Source organism: Hypanus sabinus, chromosome 16, assembly GCF_030144855.1.
Source record: "Hypanus sabinus isolate sHypSab1 chromosome 16, sHypSab1.hap1, whole genome shotgun sequence".
Classification (NCBI taxonomy): Eukaryota; Metazoa; Chordata; class Chondrichthyes; order Myliobatiformes; family Dasyatidae; genus Hypanus; species Hypanus sabinus.
Genome location: NC_082721.1, coordinates 53,066,106 through 53,088,672, shown reverse-complemented (window position 1 = coordinate 53,088,672; position 22,567 = coordinate 53,066,106). Strand labels below are relative to the sequence as shown.

General features: G+C 41.7%; 1 protein-coding gene across 6 annotated transcripts in view; it reads left to right on the top strand.

Moving 5' to 3' along the window:
• Positions 1 to 22,567, top strand: part of ctns (cystinosin, lysosomal cystine transporter) — a 72,712-nt gene that overhangs the window by 29,068 nt on the left and 21,077 nt on the right. For 4 of the 6 annotated variants that reach the window (XM_059991805.1, XM_059991806.1, XM_059991804.1 and 1 more), the window contains 3 exons: positions 4,412 to 4,496; positions 15,743 to 15,837; positions 20,858 to 20,995. In XM_059991805.1, the coding sequence (XP_059847788.1) occupies positions 4,412 to 4,496; positions 15,743 to 15,837; positions 20,858 to 20,995 (318 nt within the window). Of the gene's footprint in view, positions 1 to 2,946; positions 3,029 to 4,411; positions 4,497 to 15,742; positions 15,838 to 20,857; positions 20,996 to 22,567 lie in introns of all 6 variants that reach the window. The other 2 variants (XM_059991808.1, XM_059991809.1) reach the window with 2 other exon arrangements.

The following is a 22,567-nucleotide window of genomic DNA, read 5'->3' as shown; positions in this document are numbered from 1 at the left end:
AAACTCCACCCCATCCAACTCCCTTGCTCTAAGGAGATGCCAGTCAATATTAGGAAGTTTAAATCACCCATCACAACAACCCTATTATTATTGCACCATTCCAGAATCTGCCCCCCTATTTGTTCCTTGATGTTTCTGTTACTATTGGGGAGACTATAATAAAACTCCCAGTGAAGTTATTGTCCCCTTCCTGTTTCTGATTTCCACCCACAATGACTCAGTTGACAAACCCTCCTTGACTTATTCCTTTTCTGCAGCCGTGATACTATCCCTGATTAGCAATGCCACACCCCCACTTCTTTTGCCTCCCTCCTTGTCCTTTTTGAAACATTTAAAACCTGGCACACTTATCAGCCGTTCCTGCCTGAGACATCCAAGCATCTATAATGACAACATCGTAGTTCCATGTACTGATCCATGCTCCAAGTTCATCCGCCTTGCATTAAAATAGACACATCTCAAACCATCTGGCTGAGTGCATCTTTGCTCTGTCAGCTGTCTATCATTCCTCACAAGTTCCCTACAAGCTGTCTGTACTTGTGCACCAACACTCCATCTTCTGCCTCTTCATCTTGGTTCCCATCCCTGCAAATCTAGTTTAAACCCTCCCCAGTAGCATTGGCAAGCTTCCCTTCTAGGATATTGGTCTCCTTCCAGTTCCGGTGCAACCTGGCCCACTTGTACAGATCACTCCATCCCCAGAAAAGGTTCCAATGATCCAAGACCCTGCCCCCTGCACCATCTCCTCATCCACTATTCATCTACGCTATCTTCCTGTCTGAGCTTCCCTAGCTCTTTGCACTGGGAGTAATGTGGAGATTACCACCTTGGAAGTCCTGCTCTTCAGCTTCCTTCTTAACTCCCTAAACTTACTGCACGGGACCTCTATCCCTCTCTTACCTATGTCATTGGTACCAACATGTGTCACCACCTCCAGCTGCTCACCCTCCCCTTCAAAAATATTCTGCAACTGCTTGGAGACATCTGAGACCCTAGCACCCGGGAGGCAACACACTATTCTGGCATCTCTTTTGCTGCTGCAGAATCTCCTATCTGTCCCCCTAACTATCCAGTCCCCTCTGACTATTGCTCTGCCTGACTTCACCCTACCCTCCTGAGGCTCAGAGCTAACCACAGTGCTATTGGTTTGGCTGCTGCTGTTGTGCCCAGATAGGTCATTTCCCTCAGCAGTATCCAAAGGGGTATACCTGTTGCTGAGGGTAATGGCCACAGGGGGTCCTGCAGTGACTTATTGTTGAAGATAAGGGATGATGAGGAATGTGTGCCATCCAATTAGGATTGTAGAACTGAGCGCAGGTTTCTCTGGTGAGAGACACTAAGTTTGGCCTTGGGACTTTTGTTGGGCGGGAGATGAACAGAGAAGATGCTGGGGAGAGCTGGTCGTGTGATACGATTGGGTGGGAGACTCATTTGTTTGAGATGGATTGCAAGCGACGTTCAGAAGGTGGTGTGTGCTCAATAACTCAAAGAGGCTGAAAGCAGAACAGACTGCTCTTACAGAACTGCTAAATGAAATACATATAGCTGTAATGTTCTCGTGCAGGTGTAAAAACTCTGAACTAAACACCTAGGTAAACCGTGGTCAATGAGGGCACGATCCCAGTAAGATTAACCGTTTACTGTTCACTCTTTCACATTAACGTATGGTGAAAACTGTTGATAAAACAATACAAAATATATACAGTATTTGTTTCCTCCTTGGCATCGCATTTACATCATAAATACTTGTAAAAGTAAAACTACAACAAACTGTATTACATTAAAGTCTCATTAACGTATAACATACAGTCAGAATCTACCTACGCCATCAACTGGCTTTAAATACACTTCACACAAACTATCCAGCAACGCTTTCAATAACAAATAAAATAAACTTTATCAATCGTCATTACTGTTAACAGAATCAGCGTTAACATTTTTACTTCAACATATCGATTATCTTATAAACTTACAGCGTTGCTTCTATTATGTTTCTTAGTGCGTAGAAAGAAACTTTCCTCACGCTGATCCTGCACACACAAGCCCCCTCCTTCCCGTTTCTCCAAACCAGTATTTTCTCACAAGACGCGGCGAAACCGGGTGTGACGCCATCGCATGACGCGATACATCAAAGACAATGAATTTACTTTCAACAACCTTAACTTTAACTAGAAAATAATTACAAACGAATTACTAAAGCGAAAGTGTAATAAAGCTAAACAAATGCCTTAAGGGCAATGCAATAGCATAACAATAAAGATGTGAACCAGGACATGACACTCTCCCCCCACCAAAATATTTATGTCCTTGTGATTTTGAAGTAATTTGTAATCCAGTCATTGTTAACACTGTTATTAATGATGGGCCCAGCGCGTGAGTGACCAAGAATTTCAAGAAGTCCAACTTGTGCACATTTGACTGTTAAAATGGGCTCTTTTTTTTTGTTTTCTTTTACTAACTCTTTAGTTAAGATTCATATATATAAATATATTCATAAATATAATCCCTTTTATACAGTGTACTGTCTGACATTTTGTGGCACTATTTTGTAACAGGGTAGCAAATTACACAGCATCCACACTAAAACGAGTTTGGCGGGACCGGAGGGTGTCTTCACTAGACTTACACAGTCAAGAAAACCAGTGGGTTCTACCTGGAATTGCTTTTTTGCTCTTAAAGAGAGCCTTCCATAGATCACGCCTGGACTTGTTGTAGACTATTAGATCATCAGTCTTGAACGCAGACTGTGAATCTCCTGATCTTCCACTTCTTCTGGTTTGGGTATGCACCATATGTTCTTAAAGGCACACACTCATCCACATAGTTCTTGATGAAGTTGGTAACAATTGAGGCGTATTCATTCAGATCTGACGATGAATCCCTGAATATGGTCCAATCCGCTGGTTCAAAGCAGTCTTGTAAGTGGTCCTCCATTTCCCTTTCCAGTCATCAGATTCAGCCTGTATGCCAGGAGTAGGAACACAGCCAGGTGATCGGACTTGACAAAGTGCATGCGTAAGGTGGAACAGTAAGCATTTTTAATGGTCTTGTAACAATGGTCCTGTGTATTAGCTTCTCCGGTTCCACAGGTTCGAGTAGTAGTTGGTCTGAGTCCTCCTCAGGTTGGCCTGTTGGAAATCCCCCACAGTGATTGGGAAGCTATCAGTATGTGTTGCCTCATGATTGATAATTACGGTCTTCAGTTCCTCTGATGCCTGCTTAATGTACAGGTGGAATTAACTACAGCGAGATGATGGTGGAAAACTCCCTCAGCAGATAAAATAGATGGCACTTGACCACCAGATTTTTTAAGTTGGGAGATTAGTATTGAGTTAAAATCACTGCATCTGTGCACACTGGTGAATAATCATGAAGCAAACACCATCAACTCTGCCTTTATCTGATACCATTGCCCAGTCCATGTGGTGGAAGTTTGGAGTGCCGGGCTAAGCCATTTTGTGGAACAAAGTATGCAGCAGTCCCTGCTGTCCCTCTTTCAGCAGTTTTTGCTCTAAGGTCCTTAATTTTATTTTCCATTAGCCAGGATGATGGAAGGGGGTGGAGGCATCAGGACCCTAAGTTCAGTTTTACCTGTGCCCAGCACATGTTTTCTTAAAAAGAAGCTGCATTGGATACCTGGATGTACATAGATTGCCCTTAATAGGCACCATTCTTTCTGGTTATTCTTCTGGTCGTAGTATTTTTATAAAACCCCTTTAGATTTACCTAAATCCTGTCTGCAAGTAATATTTTGTGACCCCTCTTTGCCTTCCTAATTTGCTTTTTAAGTGTGACTGTACACCCTCGATGGGTCCTCCTCATCTTCAGATCTCCATACCTGCTTCCAAGTTAGGGCTTGCTTTCCTTGGATGGAAGGAGGCTGAGGGGTGACTCGGTGCAAGAATATTAGATTATGAGATTGTAAGGAAGATGGTCAGAATCTTTTATCCTTGACAGGAGTATCAGAAGCGTAGATTTAATGTTAGAGTAAGGAGACTTGAAAGGATTCTGAAAGGAATCTGAGGGATAACTTTTCTTACACAGAGGCAATGGCAGAATCAGATACAATTACAATTTTTAAGAGACATTTAGGCAGATAGTTATATTGGCAAGACATAGAAGGATACAGTCCTATAATGCAGTCAATGTAGATGGTTGATTCAATATGGTTAATAGAGGGCTGAAGGGCGCATTTCTGCACCATACACTTCTGTGAAAACCGATATAACCGAAGACAGAATATATAATCAAAAATTATTGGGGTTTGTGAGACTTCGTTGTAGACAAATTAGTTGCTGTCTTTCCTCAACACTTTGATTGCATTTGGACATCCTAGGGGGTTTGAAAATTGCTATATAAATGCAGATAGTTACCATTATGAGCATGAAGAAATGTTCTGTTCTTTCCTCAGTGAACCTCCACAGGAAACATTATTTATTAGGTTTAATATGACGTTCTCATCTAAACAGACCTCAATTGTTGAGCTTCCAGAAAATGTAAGTAATGAAAGAAACTTCTGCTTAATGTTACGTTTAGCTGGATGTTTGTTTGCTTGGGAGATTAAATACTGCCATCTTTAATTTAGAATTCAGTAAATGAATGGGCCATTGATGAATCTTCCACAATGGGTCCAATTTGTACATAAATTTGGTTGAGAGGCAGAAATCATGCTCATGACTCATACACATAAAATAACTGGCCTCTCCTACCAGCACAGATAACAGTAGACTATTTAATTAACAAGAAACAAGTAGCATTTTTATCAGAAAATATTGTTTTTGTCTCATACTTCCAGCCCTCTGTAAAAATACTGCCATCTTTAATTTAGAATTCAGTAAATGAATGGGCCATTGATGAATCTTCCACAATAGGTCCAATTTGTACATAAATTTCCAGTGAAACTAACATACTGCACTGTTAAATACTGCACATAGTGCACTGTTAATGACATTTTATGTAATTCTGAAAAAAATATCAATCGAACCTTGTGTGGCTGCAGAATCGGTGTCTGGGTTGGTTGTAATCTAATGACCTTCATTTGGTTCTAGAAAGTATTCAGGATTAGGAAAACGTAACACCATTTTTCAAGAAATTATTATGTTGTTCAGATGCTGTGTGGATGGCAAAGGACTGAGAAATTAGGGATTTCCCCTCTTCCACTCCCACCCATCTGGGTATTACTATTGCTCCTCTCCCTGTCCTACCTGTGGGGCTGTTTTCCCATCCACTCTTTTCACGGGTTGTCATGGCAACTGTGGCTAATACACTTTCTAGAAAAAAATGGCTGAACTAAATTATTCTGCTAGCCTCAGTGCATATGCTAAGTGCATTTGCAACCATTTGAAGACTGAAGACCAGCTCACTTTGTCTTATGTTGGAGGATAGGATTGTATCACCAAATTGTCTGTAATTTGCAGATTCAGTTGGTTATTTTACAGTTTTCCATCAGCCACACCCCTCTGCCTATTCACCATTCCTTTTGGACCCCTTCCATAAGATATAGGAACAGAATTAGGCCATTTGACCCATTGAGACTGCTCTGCCATTTCATAATGGTTGATCCATTTTCCCTCTCAGCCCAAATCTCCTCTCAGCTCCCATATCCCTTCATACCCTGACTGATGAAGAATGTATCAACTTCTACCAAATAACTTGGCCTCCATTGTGGCAATGAATTCTACAGTTTCACCACTCTTTGTCTAAAGAAATTCGTCCTCATTTCCGTTCTAAAAGGGCGCTCCTCCGAGGCTGTGTCCTCTGGTCAAAGCCCCCACCATAGGAAACACCCTCCTCATATCCAGTCTATCGAAGCCTTGCAACGTTTGATGACTTTCAATGAGGTTACCCCTCATTCTTTTGAATTCCAGTAATTACAGTCCCAGAGCCATCAAACATTATTCATATGACAAGCCTTTCAATTCCAGAGTCATCTTTGTGAACCTCCTTTGAACTTTCTCCAATGTTAGCACATCCTTCCTTGGATTAGGGGCCCAAAACTGCTCGCAGTACTCCATTAGTGCTTTATAAAGCCTCAAAATTAAATCTTTGCTTTTATATTCTCGTCCTCTCAAAATGAATTCTAATATTTGTCTTCCTCACCACCTGACTCAACCTGCAAATTAAACCTTAGGAAATCGTGCACAAGGATTCCCAAGTCCCTTTAGAGCTCAGATTTTTGAGCTTTCTCTCCATTTAGCAAATAGCCTACACTTTTATTTCTTCTCCCAAAATGCATGGCCATATGCTTCCCGACTGTATTCTACCTGCCTCTTCTATGCCCATTTCCTAATCTGTTTAAGTCCTCCCATAGCCTCTCTAGTTTCTCAAAACTACTTGCCCCTCCACCAATCTTCATATCATCTGCATACTTGGCCACAAAGCCATCAAATCCATCATCCAAATCATTGACATGTAACATAAAAGGAATCAGTCCCAACACGGCCCCAGAAAAGGCACCTTCTCTTTGCCTCCTGCCAGTGCTCTATCCATACTAATATCTTTCCTGTGATACCACAGACTCTTAAGTTGTTAAGAAGCCTTGTGTGGCACCTTGTCAAAGGTCTTCTAAAAATCTCAGTACACAACACCACCTATTTTCCTCTGTCTATCATGCTTGTTATTTATTCAAATAATTCTAACAGATTTGTCAGGCAAGAACCACACTGACTATGGTCTATTTTATCATGTGCCTCCAAGTACCCCCAAGTGACATCCTTAACAATCGACTCCAACATCTTCCCAACCTCTGAGCCTATTACTGCACATTCCTTAAGCAAAGGAAATAGAGAGCAAGCCTCTTTCATGTGCTATTTTATATACCTAGGGCATATGAAACTGGACACCAGGTAGCTAGCCAATGGGAAAAGCAGCTGCAGCTTCTAAACTAACCAATCACAATGGAAACGACTTTCAACAATCAGAATAAGGCATGCCCCCCACAGGCTATTCTGCTCGAAAGTTGCAAATGTGATAATCCAGCTCTCAGACAAGTATATGAACTCCCCAACTAAATTATACATAAAGCACAAGAGTACAGTACCTAGTATTATAAAGCCAATAGTCACCTCCCAGTGTACTACAGTAATCCACCAGCTTCCCCTTGCCCCAAAAGGCCACCAGCCCCACCCTGGAGCGTAATAGCCAACGAGCTGATTCCCCACTTAATTTTATACACTGACTCTGTGATATGATCAACCAGGTGAGAGATGTTCACCAACCCATCAGGAACATAGGTGCAGCATTCTTAACCAATAATAGTACAAGTGCCACTTTCCTTTATGAGCAGGTGTTCCAAGGCATCAGTTCCTGGGACAGTTGGGCCATACCATGCTGAGAAAGGCTATCATTCAAAACATCCTTCCTTCGTAACAGCCCTGTTACCGACCAGCATCCATAAGGTGTTTATTCAGGACACTGGGTGGTATACATACAGCACCACATATCAACCACACAACCCTTTGGGAACAACGGGTAGGCCTAAGAACTGCACATCCAGTAAGTGCCCAGCTTCACAACACCATTTAGCATGGACACAACCGAACCAGGACACTGTTACTACTCACACTCGCCATCTACTTTGCACCTTGTACCTGTACTCAACAGACCACCTACAGGTGGGGAAATCACCAATTAAACAAATTGTACATTGGGAAATACCTGCCCTTCAATCACTCACTCCACCAGGCTATTAAGGCTCAAGCCCCTTAAGGCTGTTACCATACTCTGGGTCGCGATTGGCTGGAATAGACTACTCCCTCCCAGCTCCCCCAAAACAGAATGCCAAAACCCAAGAAACCAGGCAATTACTCCCAATAGTCTTTTCTTTGTTGCCAAAGGGATTGATATCAGTGGTCCCTTCTGTGATGTAGTAAGGAGTCTTCATGAAAATTCAGCAATCTGACCCGTTGGTCCAGAGTGCAAATTCAAACGCCATCCACAGGATCTCCTACCACAAATTAGCATTCACCACTTTGTCATTTTGTAATGCAGGGAGATAGAAATGCACTCGCTCCTGATTAATCACTGGGTATTTAGAAAGCACAAAAACAATAGAACTACAAAAATTGCTCCCCAAGTGCTCAGTCCCCTCTGAAATGTGGGCATCTTGTATCCAGAATAAAATTACCCAAATTTCTACCAATTATCAGCTCAAATTTCATATGGCCTCTATGAAAAATGAGTCATCCCTAAAACCAGTTACAAAAACCATGGGAAAACAAATTACAAAGTAAGAGATTAAGACACAATAAACACATAACAAATTAGAACACAAGACAAAGCCCAGGCTGTACCCCTCTTTTAAAACTAAGTATGGAACTGCAAAAACTTAAGGAAAAAGCAACTGGGTAGGACCCAATATATTCAGAGTCTCTTAAAGACAAAGTCCACACGCACACAAAAGTAAACTGACGCATCTCACATTTCTCCACATTGAAATCATTCATGCTCTATTTACGGGGTAGAGGGATTCAAATCAAATAAGGTGCAAATGTATTTACCACACCCCGATTCCCTAGGCCAGTGAACATTAACCTTTGTAAGGAACCCTGGTGGAAGACAAAAGGAACCCTTATCTGCAGAGGACTTGAAGAATGACCCTTCCCCCTGAAAAGTCTCCTTTTCTTGCTCCTCCTGGCAGTATTACCACTTTGCATAGAGGATGGAGGTAGGAATCCCTTTTACCTGCTCCTCTGGAACCCCAGCTTTAAGTAACGGTAACGGTCTTTACGGGACATGCGGGATCCCCCATTCCCCATCTACCTGTCTAACTTCCGTACCTCGCTACATGCATCCTCTTCTACAATCTCTAAACCTTGTAATAATTGAATCATTGTATTTACAGGATGACCAACAGTGTTATTAAATGCAGCCCTCCCCCTTCTATTAGAAATACTGCCGCTGTAACCACATGTCCCACCATTCCAGAGTTAGTTCAGTATCCTCTGATGGGATACCACTATAGCAGTATGCTTCTGTGATAAGAGACTGACGTAGAACTTTAGTACCCTTCTCTACTGTGCTCCATTTCACTTGGGTTTTAAACTCCACTCAGTAAGAGTGGGATACCTAAGTTTAACTGCTGCTGTTCTCTGAACTCATAGTGATGCTTTATGCTCAGGGGAAGCAAGCAGGGCATTATTGACCATGTTTTGGGATGATAGGCTCCCTCAGGCACCCATCCCTCTATTAGATAGGCTCACTCTGGTACCTCCCTCATCCCATAACCTCAATAACCAAATGGCCAAAGACTCCCCAGCCTTTTGACTGTACCTATCCCCTAAACTCTCCAATTCCTTACACCATCCCCTGCACATTCTGAGCCCCCTTCCCCTCATCCACCTGAGAAGAAGAAGCTGCAGGCCGATTATCCCCCCATGGCAGGTATGGGAGCTTGTAACCACTGACCTGGCCCATTCAGTTTCGGAGTTTCGGACACACAAGGGAGGGAACGATCATTTCAAGGATCAAGCCAAGAGGTCCATTCTCTCTCCCTTATTTTCATCATCCAGCCAGATATCCCCATCTCCCAGCCCTACAGGAGGATTGTCGCCCTGTCTCAATGTGGCTCGAAACTTAACGGGATCAAGTTCCCAATTGACCGTTCGAGCTACCTCTAAATTCTGTACTTTCATTAGCCGTAGGCTATCTGTATGTTCGTATCTTCTAACTATGTAGCCCTACTTTGAGCCATCAACAGCATGATACAGCACTGACTGACATCTTCCAATTAATTCCAATTAATGCTCAAGACTTGTTATCTTTTTACACTGATACCTTACAATTGCTGCAAACAGCCAGGAAGCATCTTCCCGCTTTCTTTTCTTTTGGCCAAACCCAATGATTTAAGGCTTATTGAGAAAGTAAGGAGGAATGGGATCCAAGGGGACCTTGCTTTGCAGATCCAGAATTGGCTTGCCCAGAGAAGGCAAAGAGTGGTTGTAGACAGGTCACATTCTGCATGGAGGTCAGTCACCAGTGGAGTGCCTCAGGGATCTGTTCTCAGACCCTTACTCTTCATGATTTTTATTAATGACCTGGTTGAGGAAGTGGAGGGATGGGTTAGTAAATTTGCTGATGACACAAAGGTTGGGGGTGTTGTGGATACTGTGGAGGGGTGTCAGACGTTACAGTGGGAAATCGATAGGATGCAAAACTGGGCTGAGAAGTGGCAGATGGCGTTCAACCCAGATAAGTGTGAGAAGGTTCATTTTTGTAAGTCAAATATGATGACAGAATATAGTATTAATGGTAAGACTCTTGACAGTGTGGAGGATCGGAGGGATCTTGGGGTCCAAGTCCACAGGACACTCAAAGCTGCTGCACAGGTTGACTCTGTGGTTAAGAAAGCGTACAGTGCATTGGCCTTCATCAATCGTGGGATTGAGTTTAGGAGCTGAGAGGTAATGTTGCAGCTATGTAGTACCCTGGTCAGACCCCACTTGCAGAACTGTGTACAGTTCTGGTTGCCTCACTACAGGAAGGATGTGGAAACCATAGAAAGGGTACAGAGGAGATTCACAAAAATATTGCCTGGATTGGGGAGCATGCCTTATGAGAATAGGTTGAGTGAACTTGGCCTTTTTTCCTTGGAGTGAAGGAGAATGAGAGGTGACCTGATAGAGGTGTACAAGATGATGAGAGGCATTGATCGTGTGGATAGTCAGAGGCTTTTTCACAGGACTGAAATGGCTAATGCAGCTTTAAGGTGCTTGGAAGTAGGTACAGTGGAGATGTCAGGGATAAGTTTTTTATGCAGAGAGTGGTGAGTTTGTGGAATGGGCTGCCGGCGGCGGTGGTGGAGGCGGATACGATAGGGTCTTTTAAGAGACTCCTGGATAGGTACATGGAGCTTAGAAAAATAGAGGGTTATGGATAACCCTAGGTAATTTCTAAGGTAAGGACATGTTCAGCACAGCATTCTGAGCCGAAGGGCCTGTACTGTGCTGTAGGCTTTTTATGTTTCTAAGTATAGAAACTGTGATGTCCCATTTTAACCCTGGCGACATCAAACTGGTCTGACCAATCTACCGGCATTCCACAACCCATCAGTAACTTGGCGAGAGTTCCAAAGCCCTCACTACTATCTACCTACCCTGGGACTGCATCTTTCAAATGAAGGATCCTCTCTTTTAAATAACCTCTTAAAGAAATGCATTTCTGCTCAAATCAGCGCCAAAAGTAACGTTGAATCAGTTTCATTGGTCTGGCAAGTGATACAGAAAGCACTCTCTGCAAATGCCATTTTTTACAAACAGTAAAAATCGATCAAACATTCATGTTCCCTAAGTTACAGACACTACAAAGCCCAGTACTCAATGGACATACAGTGGCATGTAAAAGTTTGGGCATCCCGGTCGAAATTTCTGTTACTGTGAATAGTTAAGTGAATAGGAGATGAACTGATCTCCGGAAGTCATGATGCCCACAAAGCAGGAGAAGGAGAAGATAGCAAAGCATTTTCAGGTAGCCGTTTCCTCAGTTCGTAATGTAATTAAGAAATGGCAGTTAACAGGAACAGTGGAGGTCAAGTTGAGGTCTGGAAGACCAAGAAAAGTTTCCGAGAGAACTTTTGCTGAAGGATTGCTAGAAAGGCAAGTCAAAACCCATTAGACTGCAAAAGACCTTCAGGAAGATTTAGTAGACTCTGGAGTGGTGGTGCACTGTTCTACTGTGCAGCGACACTGGCACAAATTTGACCTTCATGGAAGAGCCATCAGAAGAAAACCTTCCAGTGTCCTCACCACAAAATTCAGCATCAGAAGTTTGCAAAGGAACATCTAAACAAGCCTGATGCATTTTTGAAACAAGTCCTGTAGACGAATGAAGTTAAAATGGAACTTTTTGGCTGCAATGAGCAAAGGTATGTTTGGAGAAAACAGGGTTCAGAATTTCATGAAAAGAACACCTCTCCAACTGTTAAGCACAGGGATGGATCGATCATGCTTTGGGCTTGTGTTGCAGCCAGTGGCACAGGGAACATTTCACAAGTAGAGGGAAGAATGAATTCAATTAAATACCAGCAAATTCTGGAAGCAAACATCACACCGTCTGTAAAAAAAAAAGCTGAAGATAAAAAGAGGATGGCTTCTATAACAGGATAATGATCCTAAACAGACCTCAAGATCCACAATGGTCTACTTCAAGAGGTGCAAGCTGAAGGTTTTGCCATGGCCCTCACTCCCCCGACCTAAACATCATTGAAAATCTGTGGATAGAGCTCAAAAGTGCAGTGCATGCAAGACAGCCCAAGAATCTCACAGAACTAGAAGCCTTTTGCAAGGAAGAATGGGTGAAAATCCCCCAAACAAGAATTGAAAGACTTTTAGCTGGCTACAAAAAACGTTTACAAGCTGTGATACTTGTCAAACGGGGTGTTAGTAAGTACTGACCGTGCAGGGTGCCCAAACTTTTGCTTTGGGCCCTTTTCCTTTTTTTATTATTTTGAAACTGTAAAGGATGGAAATAAAAAAGTAATCTTAAAATATTAAAGAAATGTGCCATTTTAAACTTTATGGCTTTTGGAAATCAGGTCATCTTTTACTCACTTAGCTATTCGCAGTAACAGAAATTTCAAACTTCTGCATGCCACTATATGTACATTTAACAAATACTTAGTTTAAAAGTGCACACAGAGCATACCTTCCCAATAGTTATGTCTTGAACAAAGGAAAAAGAAAGCAAGCCCCTTCCATGTGACGCTCAACAGACGACGCCATTGCCAACCCACCTGGACAAAAAAGACACATACGTTCTGATGCTGTTCATAGACTTCAGTTCAGCATTCAACACAATCATCCCGCCGAAACTGATTGGAAAGCTGAGCCTACTGGGCCTGAACACCTCCCTCTGCAACTGGATCCTAGACTTCCTGACTGGGAGGCCTCAGTCAGTCAGGATCGGGAGCAGCATCTCCAACACCATCACACTGAGCACGGGGGCTCCCCAGGGCTGTGTGCTCTGTCCACTGCTGTTCACTCTGCTGACCCATGACTGTGCTGCAACACACAGTTCGAACCACATCATCAAGTTCGCCGATGACATGACCATGGTGGGTCTTATCAGCAAGAACAACAAATCAGCTTACAGAGAGAAGGTGCAGCGGCTAATGGATTGGTGCAGAGCCAACAACCTGTCTCTGAATGTGAACAAAACAAAAGAGATGGTTGTTGACTAAGGGAGGTCATGCAGTGACCACTCCCCGCTGAACATTGATGGCTCCTCGGTAGAGATCGTTAAGAGCACCAAATTTCTTGGTGTTCACCTGGCGGAGAATCTCACCTAGTCCCTCAACACCAGCTCCGTAGCAAAGAAAGCCCAGCAGCATCTCTACTTTCTGCGAAGGCTGAGGAAAGTCCATCTCCCACCACCCCCCATCCAAAGAGATTTGGTATGTCAACTAATACATTCAAAAACTTCTATAGTTGTACCATGGAGAGCATTCTGACAGGCTGTATCACTGTCTGGTATGGAGGGGCTACTGCGCAGGACTGAAAGAAGCTGCAGAAGGTTATAAAGCTGGTCAGCTCCATCTTGGGTTCTAGCCTACGAAGTACTCAGGATATAGTTAGGGAGTGGTGTCTCAGAAAGGCAGCATCCATTACTAAGGACCTCCAGCACCGAGGACATGCCCTTTTCTCACTGTTACCATCAGGTAGGAGGTACAGAAGCCTGGGGGCCCACACTCAGCAATTCAGGAACAGCTTCTTCTCCTCTGCCATCCAATTCCTAAATGGACATTGAAGCTTTGGACACTACCTCACTTTTTTTAATATACAGTATTTCTGTTTTTCAACATTTTAAAAAATCTATTCAATATACATAATTGATTTACTTGTTTATTTATTATTATGTTTTATTTTATGTATTATTATTACTATTTTTTCTTCTCTGCTATATCATGTTTCGCATTGAACTGCTGCTACTAAGTTAACAAATTTCACATCAAGTGCCAGTGATAATAAACCATTTTCCGATTCTAGGTTGACTTTTCTAAATGGAGAGAAATACAAATAACTTAGGTGCAATGGGACTTGGGAGTGCTTGTGCAAGATTCCCTAAAAATTAATGTGCAGGTTGAGTCTGGTAAGGAAGGCAAATGCAGTGTTAGCATTCATTTCAAAAGGACTAGAATATAAAAGCAAGGATGTAACGTTGAGACATGATAAAGTAGTGGTGAGGCCTCATTTGGAGTATTGTGAACAATTTTGGGCCCCTTAAAAAAGGATGTGCTGAAAAAAAGGAGAGGGTTCAAAGGAAGTTCACAAAAATAATTCCAGGATTGAATGACTTGTCATATGAAGAGTGTTTGATGGCTCTGGGTTGTATTCATTAGAATTCAGAAGAATGAGGGATGATCTCATTGAAACTTAGCGAGTGGTGAAAGGCCTTGATAGAGAGGATGTGGAGAGGGTGTTTCCTATGGCGGGAGAGTCTAAGACCAGAGGACACAGCCTCAGAATAGAACCTCAGATGAGAAGGAATTTCTATAGCTAGAAGGTAGTGAATCTGTGGAACTCATTGCCATAGTCAGCTGTGGAGGCTGTCTTTACATAAGGCAGAGGTTGATATATTCTTGATTGGTCAAGGCATAAAGGGGTACGGGGAGAAGGCAGGAGATTGGGGCCGCTAGAGAAAATTGGAATAGCCATTATGAAATGGCAGAGCAGACTTGATGGGTCAATTGGCCTAATTCTGCACCTATAGTCTCATGGTCTATAACTTCCTTTCTTCCGCCTTCTTCCCTACTTGAAGAGTAGAGCGACATTTGCAATTTTCCATTCCTCCGGAACCATGACTAAATCAATTTATTCTTGAAAGATCATTACTAATGCCTCCACAACCACCTCATTCAGAACCCTGAGTATATGTCATCTGTCCAGGTGACTTATCTGTCTTCCAGTTTCCCAAGAACCTTCTCTAGTAACAACAACTTCACATACTTCTGTCCCCTGATGCTCTTGAACTTCTGGCATACTTCCAGTGTCCACAGTGAAGATTGTTACAAAAATACTTATTCAGTTCATCTACCATTTCCTTGTTCTCCATTACTACCTCTCTAGCATCATTTTCCAGGTGTTCGATATTTATGCTTGCCCCTCTTTTACACACTATATATCTGAAGAAACTTTTGGTATCTTCTTTAATATTATTTGCTGATTACCTTCATATTCCATCTTTTCCTTCTTTATGACATTTTTAGTAGCTTCCTGTTGTCTTTTAAAAGCTTCCCAATCCTCTAACTCCCCACTATTTTTTGTTCTATTATCTCATACCTCTGTAATTCCCTTTACTCCACTGTAATATTGATACATCTGATTTTATCTTCTCCTTCCCAAATTGCAAAATGAATTCTATCATATTATGGTAACTGACCTCCCCCCTCCCGCTCCACTAAAGGTTCCCTTACCTTAAGCTCTCTAATCAATTCTGCTTCATTGCACACAGCCGATCCAGAATAGCTGATCCTCTGGTGGGCTTAACCACGAATTGCTCTGAAAAGCCAACTCATAGACATTCTAGAAATTCCCCCTCTTGGGATCCAACATGAACCTGATTTTCCCAATCTACCTGCCGATTGAAATCCCACATAATTTTTGTAAAATGTCCATTTTACTACTTACTACTGCACCTTCTGTGAAGTATTGTTAATATTAATCTCTGTGCAACATCGCACTGAGTTCCTCCAGATTCCAGCATCTGCAGTCTCTTGTGTCTCCATTAAATGTGTGTTTTATTCTAACAGATTACATTGCCCTTTAACTCAACAAGTGCAACAATTTTCCAAGTTAAAGGAGTTGGAATTGGGCAGGTCACTGTCTTCCTTGAAAACAGCACCAGGTGGGCTGATGGCCTGTGGAAGGTCTGAATTTATTTTCTGTGTTAATTACTGTAGCTTTTTCAAAGGTGATTTTGTTTTTATGTGCATATGGTTCAACATGAAGGGGAAGATATTCATGATTATAAATGAAGGTAAACACGATTTTCATCTTTTTTGTGCTGTAGGTTGTATAAAAAATGTTACATGTACCTATTTCTTCATCAGACGGCTGGTGGCGTAGTGGCATCAGCGTTGGACTTAGGGGCCGAGAGGTCCCGAGTTCCAACTGGCTCCCTTGCACGCTCCATCCGTGCTGGGTTAAGAGCTGGTGATCTCTTTTTAAAAAAAAACTCACCAGGCAGAAGGCAAAGGCAAACCACTGCTGTAACCTGCCACATACATGATTTCCCAATACGTCAGAGCGGCGTGGAGAGAAATCATCCACCAACTGGAAGTTCCAGATGTGACCTACCGACGACGACAATCTCTTTGTCAGACCCACAGGCCTGAATTTGCCAAGTACTGGCAGCCCCTGTGGAATAGTGGATCAAGTCAGTGAAGTAGGTGTTTACAGAATTTGCAAATTGCTACCAAATTTTTTGGCATATGGAATAAGCATTTGCTCTTACAAAATCTCTGGGGCCAAAAAGTAAATAAATAAACACTTTTTTTTTCAATTCACGTTTTTTGACACGTGCAGATAATGTGGCCTTGCATTATAGAAAGTCATGGTTCAAGGACGGCACAATAATATAGCTATTACATCTGTGACCTGGATTCAGTGACCTGGATTCAATTCCAACACTGTCTGTAAGGAACCTATACATTTTCCAGTGACTGCGTGGGTTTCCTCTAGGTGCTCCAATTTCCTCCCACATTCCCAAGATTCATGGATTAATAGGTTAATTGATCATATGGGTGTACTTGGCATGTGCTTTTTGGGTTGGAAGAGCCTGTTACCATGCTGTACCTCAAAATAAACAACTAAAAATACCGTTTTCTGTGAATGCAAGGTTTGTCTTTATCATCATTTCTTAATAAAAACTGTCTCTACTTTAATTCCCTTTCATCTTGATCCCAAGAAAAAGAGCAGCAAAAGCCAGATGCCTCTATACTAATGTATTTCCTTTAAAGTCTACCCTCCAGTATGTGAACACAGACATTTGTAGATACTGTAGTTTGTGCTCTGGGAATCTGACAACTTAAGTTACCTGCCAGCGGAGATTCTGAGAAAATTTTGGGAATATTCAACAGAGGATGAGCAGGGTGATCAGTCTGTTAAACATTTGCTGATTTAGGACTTGAGGTTAGGATGAGCCACAGAAGCTGAGATGTAGCTAGTATCATTTAGAGAAAGAGAGCCTGTACATGAGTAAACAAAAAACATTTGAGGAGATAAAAAGTAAGAAGCTGTAAGATTGAATTGATTGGTATTCTACTATTGGCCCAAAACAATGAAAGTGCAAAATGAATTAACAAAAGGAAGGAAGGAAGATGGATAACTATCAGAGATGGGCAGCTTTTCTAAAAGCTAAGGTACAAGTTGGATAAGTTAGTAGAAAGAGGTATACACCAGCTGTTTACTTATGCTTATAGGTGATGGAGGGTGATGGTAGAGGGCTGTTTTTCAGGCCTGTGCCACAGAAATCATTGCTGGGTCCAGTCCTGTATGTGAGTTATACCAATGAGGATGTATTTGGTGAATGGCACTAAAATTAGTGGCATAGTGGACAGTGAAAGAGGTTATCTAAAATTACAGTAGAATCTTGATTAACTGGGCAGTTGGGTCGATGATGAGTTTAATTTAAAAAGACAAACTAAGCCAGGACTTACCCAGTAAATGGTAGGGTCTTGGGGAGTGTTGTGGACCAATGGAACAGGTATATAGTTCCTTGAAAGTGGTGACAGATATTGACACGATGTTTAGCACACTTGCCTTTGGTCATTGAGTATAAGTGTTGGGATGTAATGTTACTATTATGCTCTTGTGGTTGAATTGTGCAAGTCTTTGGTGAGTCCAGATGGAAGGGAGGAGCTTGAGGCATATGGACTGAATACAAGAAACTGGAAGTAACTTGAAAGCAAATTATTTTTATTTTATTAATTTTTTTTCTCTTCTAGATTATGTTTCGCATTGAACTGCTGCTGCTAAGTTAACAAATTTTACATCACATGCCAGTGATAATAAACCTGATTCTGATTCTGACCTTGGTTTGGCACACTCGTTGTACTAAAGAGCCAGTTTCTATCCCATATTGCTTTATGACCACTCAGTCTTGTGGATGGCACTAAGCTGTAAAAGGTACAGAAAGGATTCTCAAGGATCTTACCAAGACTTGAGAACTTGTGTTATAAGGAGAGGTTGGATAGGCTGGGACTGTTTCCTTTGGCGCATAAGAGGCTGAGAAGTGATAATACAGAGGTTTTAAAATCATGAGAGACATAGATGAGGTGGATAGTCACAGTATTAATCCCTGAGTATTGTTAAAATAAGGTGACATCAGTAAGATATAAAGGGGAGTTGAAGGCAACTTTTTCCACGGAGTGTGGGATGAATATATGGAATAAGCTTTTAGAGCAGGGGTTCCCAACCATTTTTTATGCAATGGACCAATACTGTTAAGCAAGGAGTCTATGGACCCCAGGTTGAGAACCCAACCTGGGTTAGAGGAAGCTGTAGCAGTGGTTACAATAACAATGTTTAAAAGACATTTGAACAGGTACAGGTATAAGTGCATTTTATGTCTCTAATAAAGTGCGTAAGGATTGGTATATTGGCTCCGTAGAGTGTAGATGAAGCTAAATAAATGTATTGGCAGAGATCTCCAGTTGAGAATTGTACAGAAGAAGTTAATTTTGTAATGAAAAGGTTCCCTGAAAACAGTTTCCAGAGAGAGTCTCGGCCTGAAATGTCAAGTGTCTATTCATTTCCATAGATGCTGCCTGACCTGCAGAGTTGCTCTAGCATTTTGTGTTGTTACCAGGTTTTTCCAGAATCTGCAAAACCTTTTGTGTCCCTGACAAAATGGGACATTTACAAGAGGTAGAGTCGTAAAATGTTTGGTATTAATCATGGGAGATTTTCTTCTGTTGGCCAGAAATGAAAGCTGAGCATTTCTTGTGATGTTGAGGATCATTTTTCTGTTTATTCTGGTAAAGCAGCCCAGGTTTATTGTATGTATCAAGCTATTTACATTTTGCATGGATACATTCATATTTAGCCTAAAGAATGACATGTAACCTTAATGGCTTATTTCAGCTGATGGTTTTCCCTTGTGCTTCATTTAACCCTTGATTTGTTTGGAACAACAACAGTTTGCATTACACAGTGAATGTGCTTAATCACATAGAAAAAAAAAATGAATTTCCCAAAGAGCAGAACAACATGTACATATTTCCTTCAAAGTGACGTCACAAGTAGACTTGATAGTGAAGAAAGCATTTAGTATGCTTGCCTTTATCAGTCAGAACATTGAGGACAGGTATATAGTTGTCATGTTATAGCCATATAAGATGTTGATAAGACCTCATTTAGATTACACTGCACAGTTGTGGTCGCCCTGCTATAAAAAGGAAGTCATTTAACTGGAGATGGTTGCCTGACTTGGTGTGTCTGGGCAGTCTTGTTTCATCGGGTGGATGTGGAGCTCCTTTCCGGGGAATATCGTGCTAAGACGGTAGCACAATATTAATACACAGCCTCCGGACTCTGGATTTGGGGATTACCAAACGTTATGTGGATTTTCTGGTGTAGTCAGTTTTTCATGTGCTTTTGTGATATCATCCTGGAGGGACATTGTCTCACTTTTTAACTGCATTGCATTTGTGCTTTCTAAATGACAATAAACTGAAACTGAACTGAAATAAAAGATATAAAAGAATGTTACTGGGGCTGGGGGGCTTGGGTTAGAAGAAGAGGCTGGATGGTGTTTTTCTCTGGAGCACTGGAGGCTGAGAAATTTTAGAGCTATACTAAATCATGAGCGTCATAGATAAGATGAATAGCCACTCTTTTTTCCCAGGTAAGGGGAGACCAAAGCCAGAGAACATGAAAGGGGAAAGATTTAGAAAGGACCTGCTAAACAGAGGGTGCTGTTTATGGAGTGAGTTGCCAGAGGAAAGGGTAAAGATGTCTACAATTAGACCAGTTAAAAAAATTTAGACAGATAGAGAAAAACTTTTGAGGAATATGGACCAAATGCAGCAAATGAGACTAGCTCAGTTACACAGCTTGGTCAGCGTAGGCAAGTGAGGCCTCATGGAGTATTGTAAGTGTTTTAGGCCCATATATGCCCAACTGGATGTGTTGAAACTGGAGAGGTTTCAAAGGAAGTTCAAAAAATGATTCCAGGATTGAATGGCTAGTCATATGAAAAGTGTTTGATGGTTTAGGGCCTGTACTCACTGGAATTCAGAAGAATGATGGCTAACACAGTGGTGAAAAAGCCTTGTTAGATTGGATGTTTCTTGTGATGGGGGAGTCTAAGACCAGAGGACATAGCCTCAGAATAGAGAGGCGACTTTTAGAACAGAGATGAAAAGGAATTTCTTCAGCCGGAGAGTGGTGAATTTGTGGAATTCTTTACCACAGGCAGCTTTGGAGGCCAAATCTTTATATTTAAGGCAAAGGTTGATAGGTTCTTGATTGGTCAGGGCATGAAGGGATGTGGGAAGAAGGCAAATGATTGGAGCTGAGAGGAAAATTGGACCAGACATGATGAAATGGTGGAAGAGACTTGGTGGCCAAATGGCTTGGTTCTGCTCCTAAATGGGCCTATTTCCATGCCATATCCATTGACTATTGAGGGTCCTTACTTTGCTCCAATGTTGGCAAATGTGTTTAGAACATGATTTTGGAATTCACTCCCTAAACCCATCTATTTCCTATAGGTCCTCCACAAAAATTCATCCCTCTTACCAAGTTTTTTATCATCCTCCCCAATATTTTCCACTGAATATTTATTCTGTTATGTGTTATACAGTCATGTTGTTTAGTTGTGCTGAATATAACCTGTTTATAATATAGATCTGCTTTTGTAGAAATCTGGCAAGAATTAATTTTCTGGTCATGCGGAACAGTGCTCTGCTCCTCCTAAGTCAAGTGATCGGTTGGATTTACTTTCTGGCTTGGTCTATTTCATTCTACCCTCAAGTGATTGAAAATTGGAGGCGTAAAAGGTAAATCTTACATGTTGATAACATTCATTACATCGGAGCTCTTTTAGGTTTCAAGGAATTTAAACAATTGCTGAATTCTGAAAACTTCTGTTCTTGCTGTTGGAAGTTGATGGTTTTTCAACAGCTGCCCATCTCTCTCTAGGTATCCTCTTTCTCTTGATATACAGTACTGTGCAAAAGTCTTAGAACGATATATACTGTATAGCTAGGGTGCCTAAGACTTCTGCACAGTACTGTAATAATTTTGGTTTTCATTGTATTGCTGTCACACAAAAAAAGTCATGACATGTTTGAGTGATGATAAACCTAATTTTGGTCTGTGTCTCTGATGAGGCCCTGAAAGGGATGGGCGCAGAGAGAAGGGGATCATAGTTGGGAAAAGAGAAAGGGAGTGGGAAGCACTACAGAGTCATTCTGCAATGATCAATAAACCAATTATTCAGAATCAAATTACCTGTCCTGGGTGTGTCTGTACTGGCACCACCCCTATCCCTGGCATTCCTTTTCTCCCACCTGTCCCACATCCCTCCTGCAGCACACAACCCTTGCCATTCCCAACATTCTTTGTTTCTGCCAGATTTACAAACTCCCTCTCCTGTCCATATTGTCAAATACAGTATTGGCACCCTAGCTATGCATATGTGCCTAAGGCTTTTGTACTGTATTATTTGTATAGAATCCCTTAGGAGTCTCCTTAATTCAGCCTGATTTTAAAAGAAGTGGGTTAACTGTGATGGCTCAGTATCTGCTCAGTGGTCGATCATTAATAATTAAAGTATCAGCACTGAGTTTTGCCTAGAGTTTCTCCTCGATAAGGGATATTCATTATACATATCCCAAAAAGAATAGCACCATATCCCTTATCAACCATCTGTGTTAATCCCTTTACCAGTGCCTCCAATGCACCAGTGATAATTTAGATATTAAAATGTTGTAAGAGATCGTGTTTTCACAGGTCTCTCAGGAAGTGTATTCTGCATGCCATTTGTGGATGATAAATTCTTCCTTCATTGCCTCTAAACCTTACCTTAAACCTGAAGGAGCAGGGTTTTCATCCTGTAGTCTGTATTTAAGGACCCCTAAAGTTTTAACCTTTACTCCAGTGTCACATTCTAGTTTGTGTAGGAATAGGTGGATGGGTCAGATGAAAATAGGGAGGGAGATGAAGGTGGGAGGGAGAGCTACAGATTCTGGGTATGATGATCCCTGTAGAAGCTGGAGAAGTTGCATCTGAACAGGAACAGTTTGAAGACCTCTGGGAGAGGTTTTCTCGTATTGTCGGGGAAAGACTTGGAAAGAATACTGTTGCTGCCTGGGATACTGTTTTAGCAATAAGAAGAGTGTGAATAGAAGAGCATAGTACAATAGTAGGAAACTTTTGCCCAATCATAGAGTGTCAAAGATTAACAGTCATGGGCTTTGAGTTGTAGAGATCAGAGGAAGAGATTTTTTTTCACTCAGAGGGTGATTGGAATCTCACAATCTGCCTGAGCAGGTGGTGGAGGCAGATACTGTCACAATATTTAAGTACAGGTGGCCCCCGTTTTTCAAACATTTGCTGTACGACAGCTC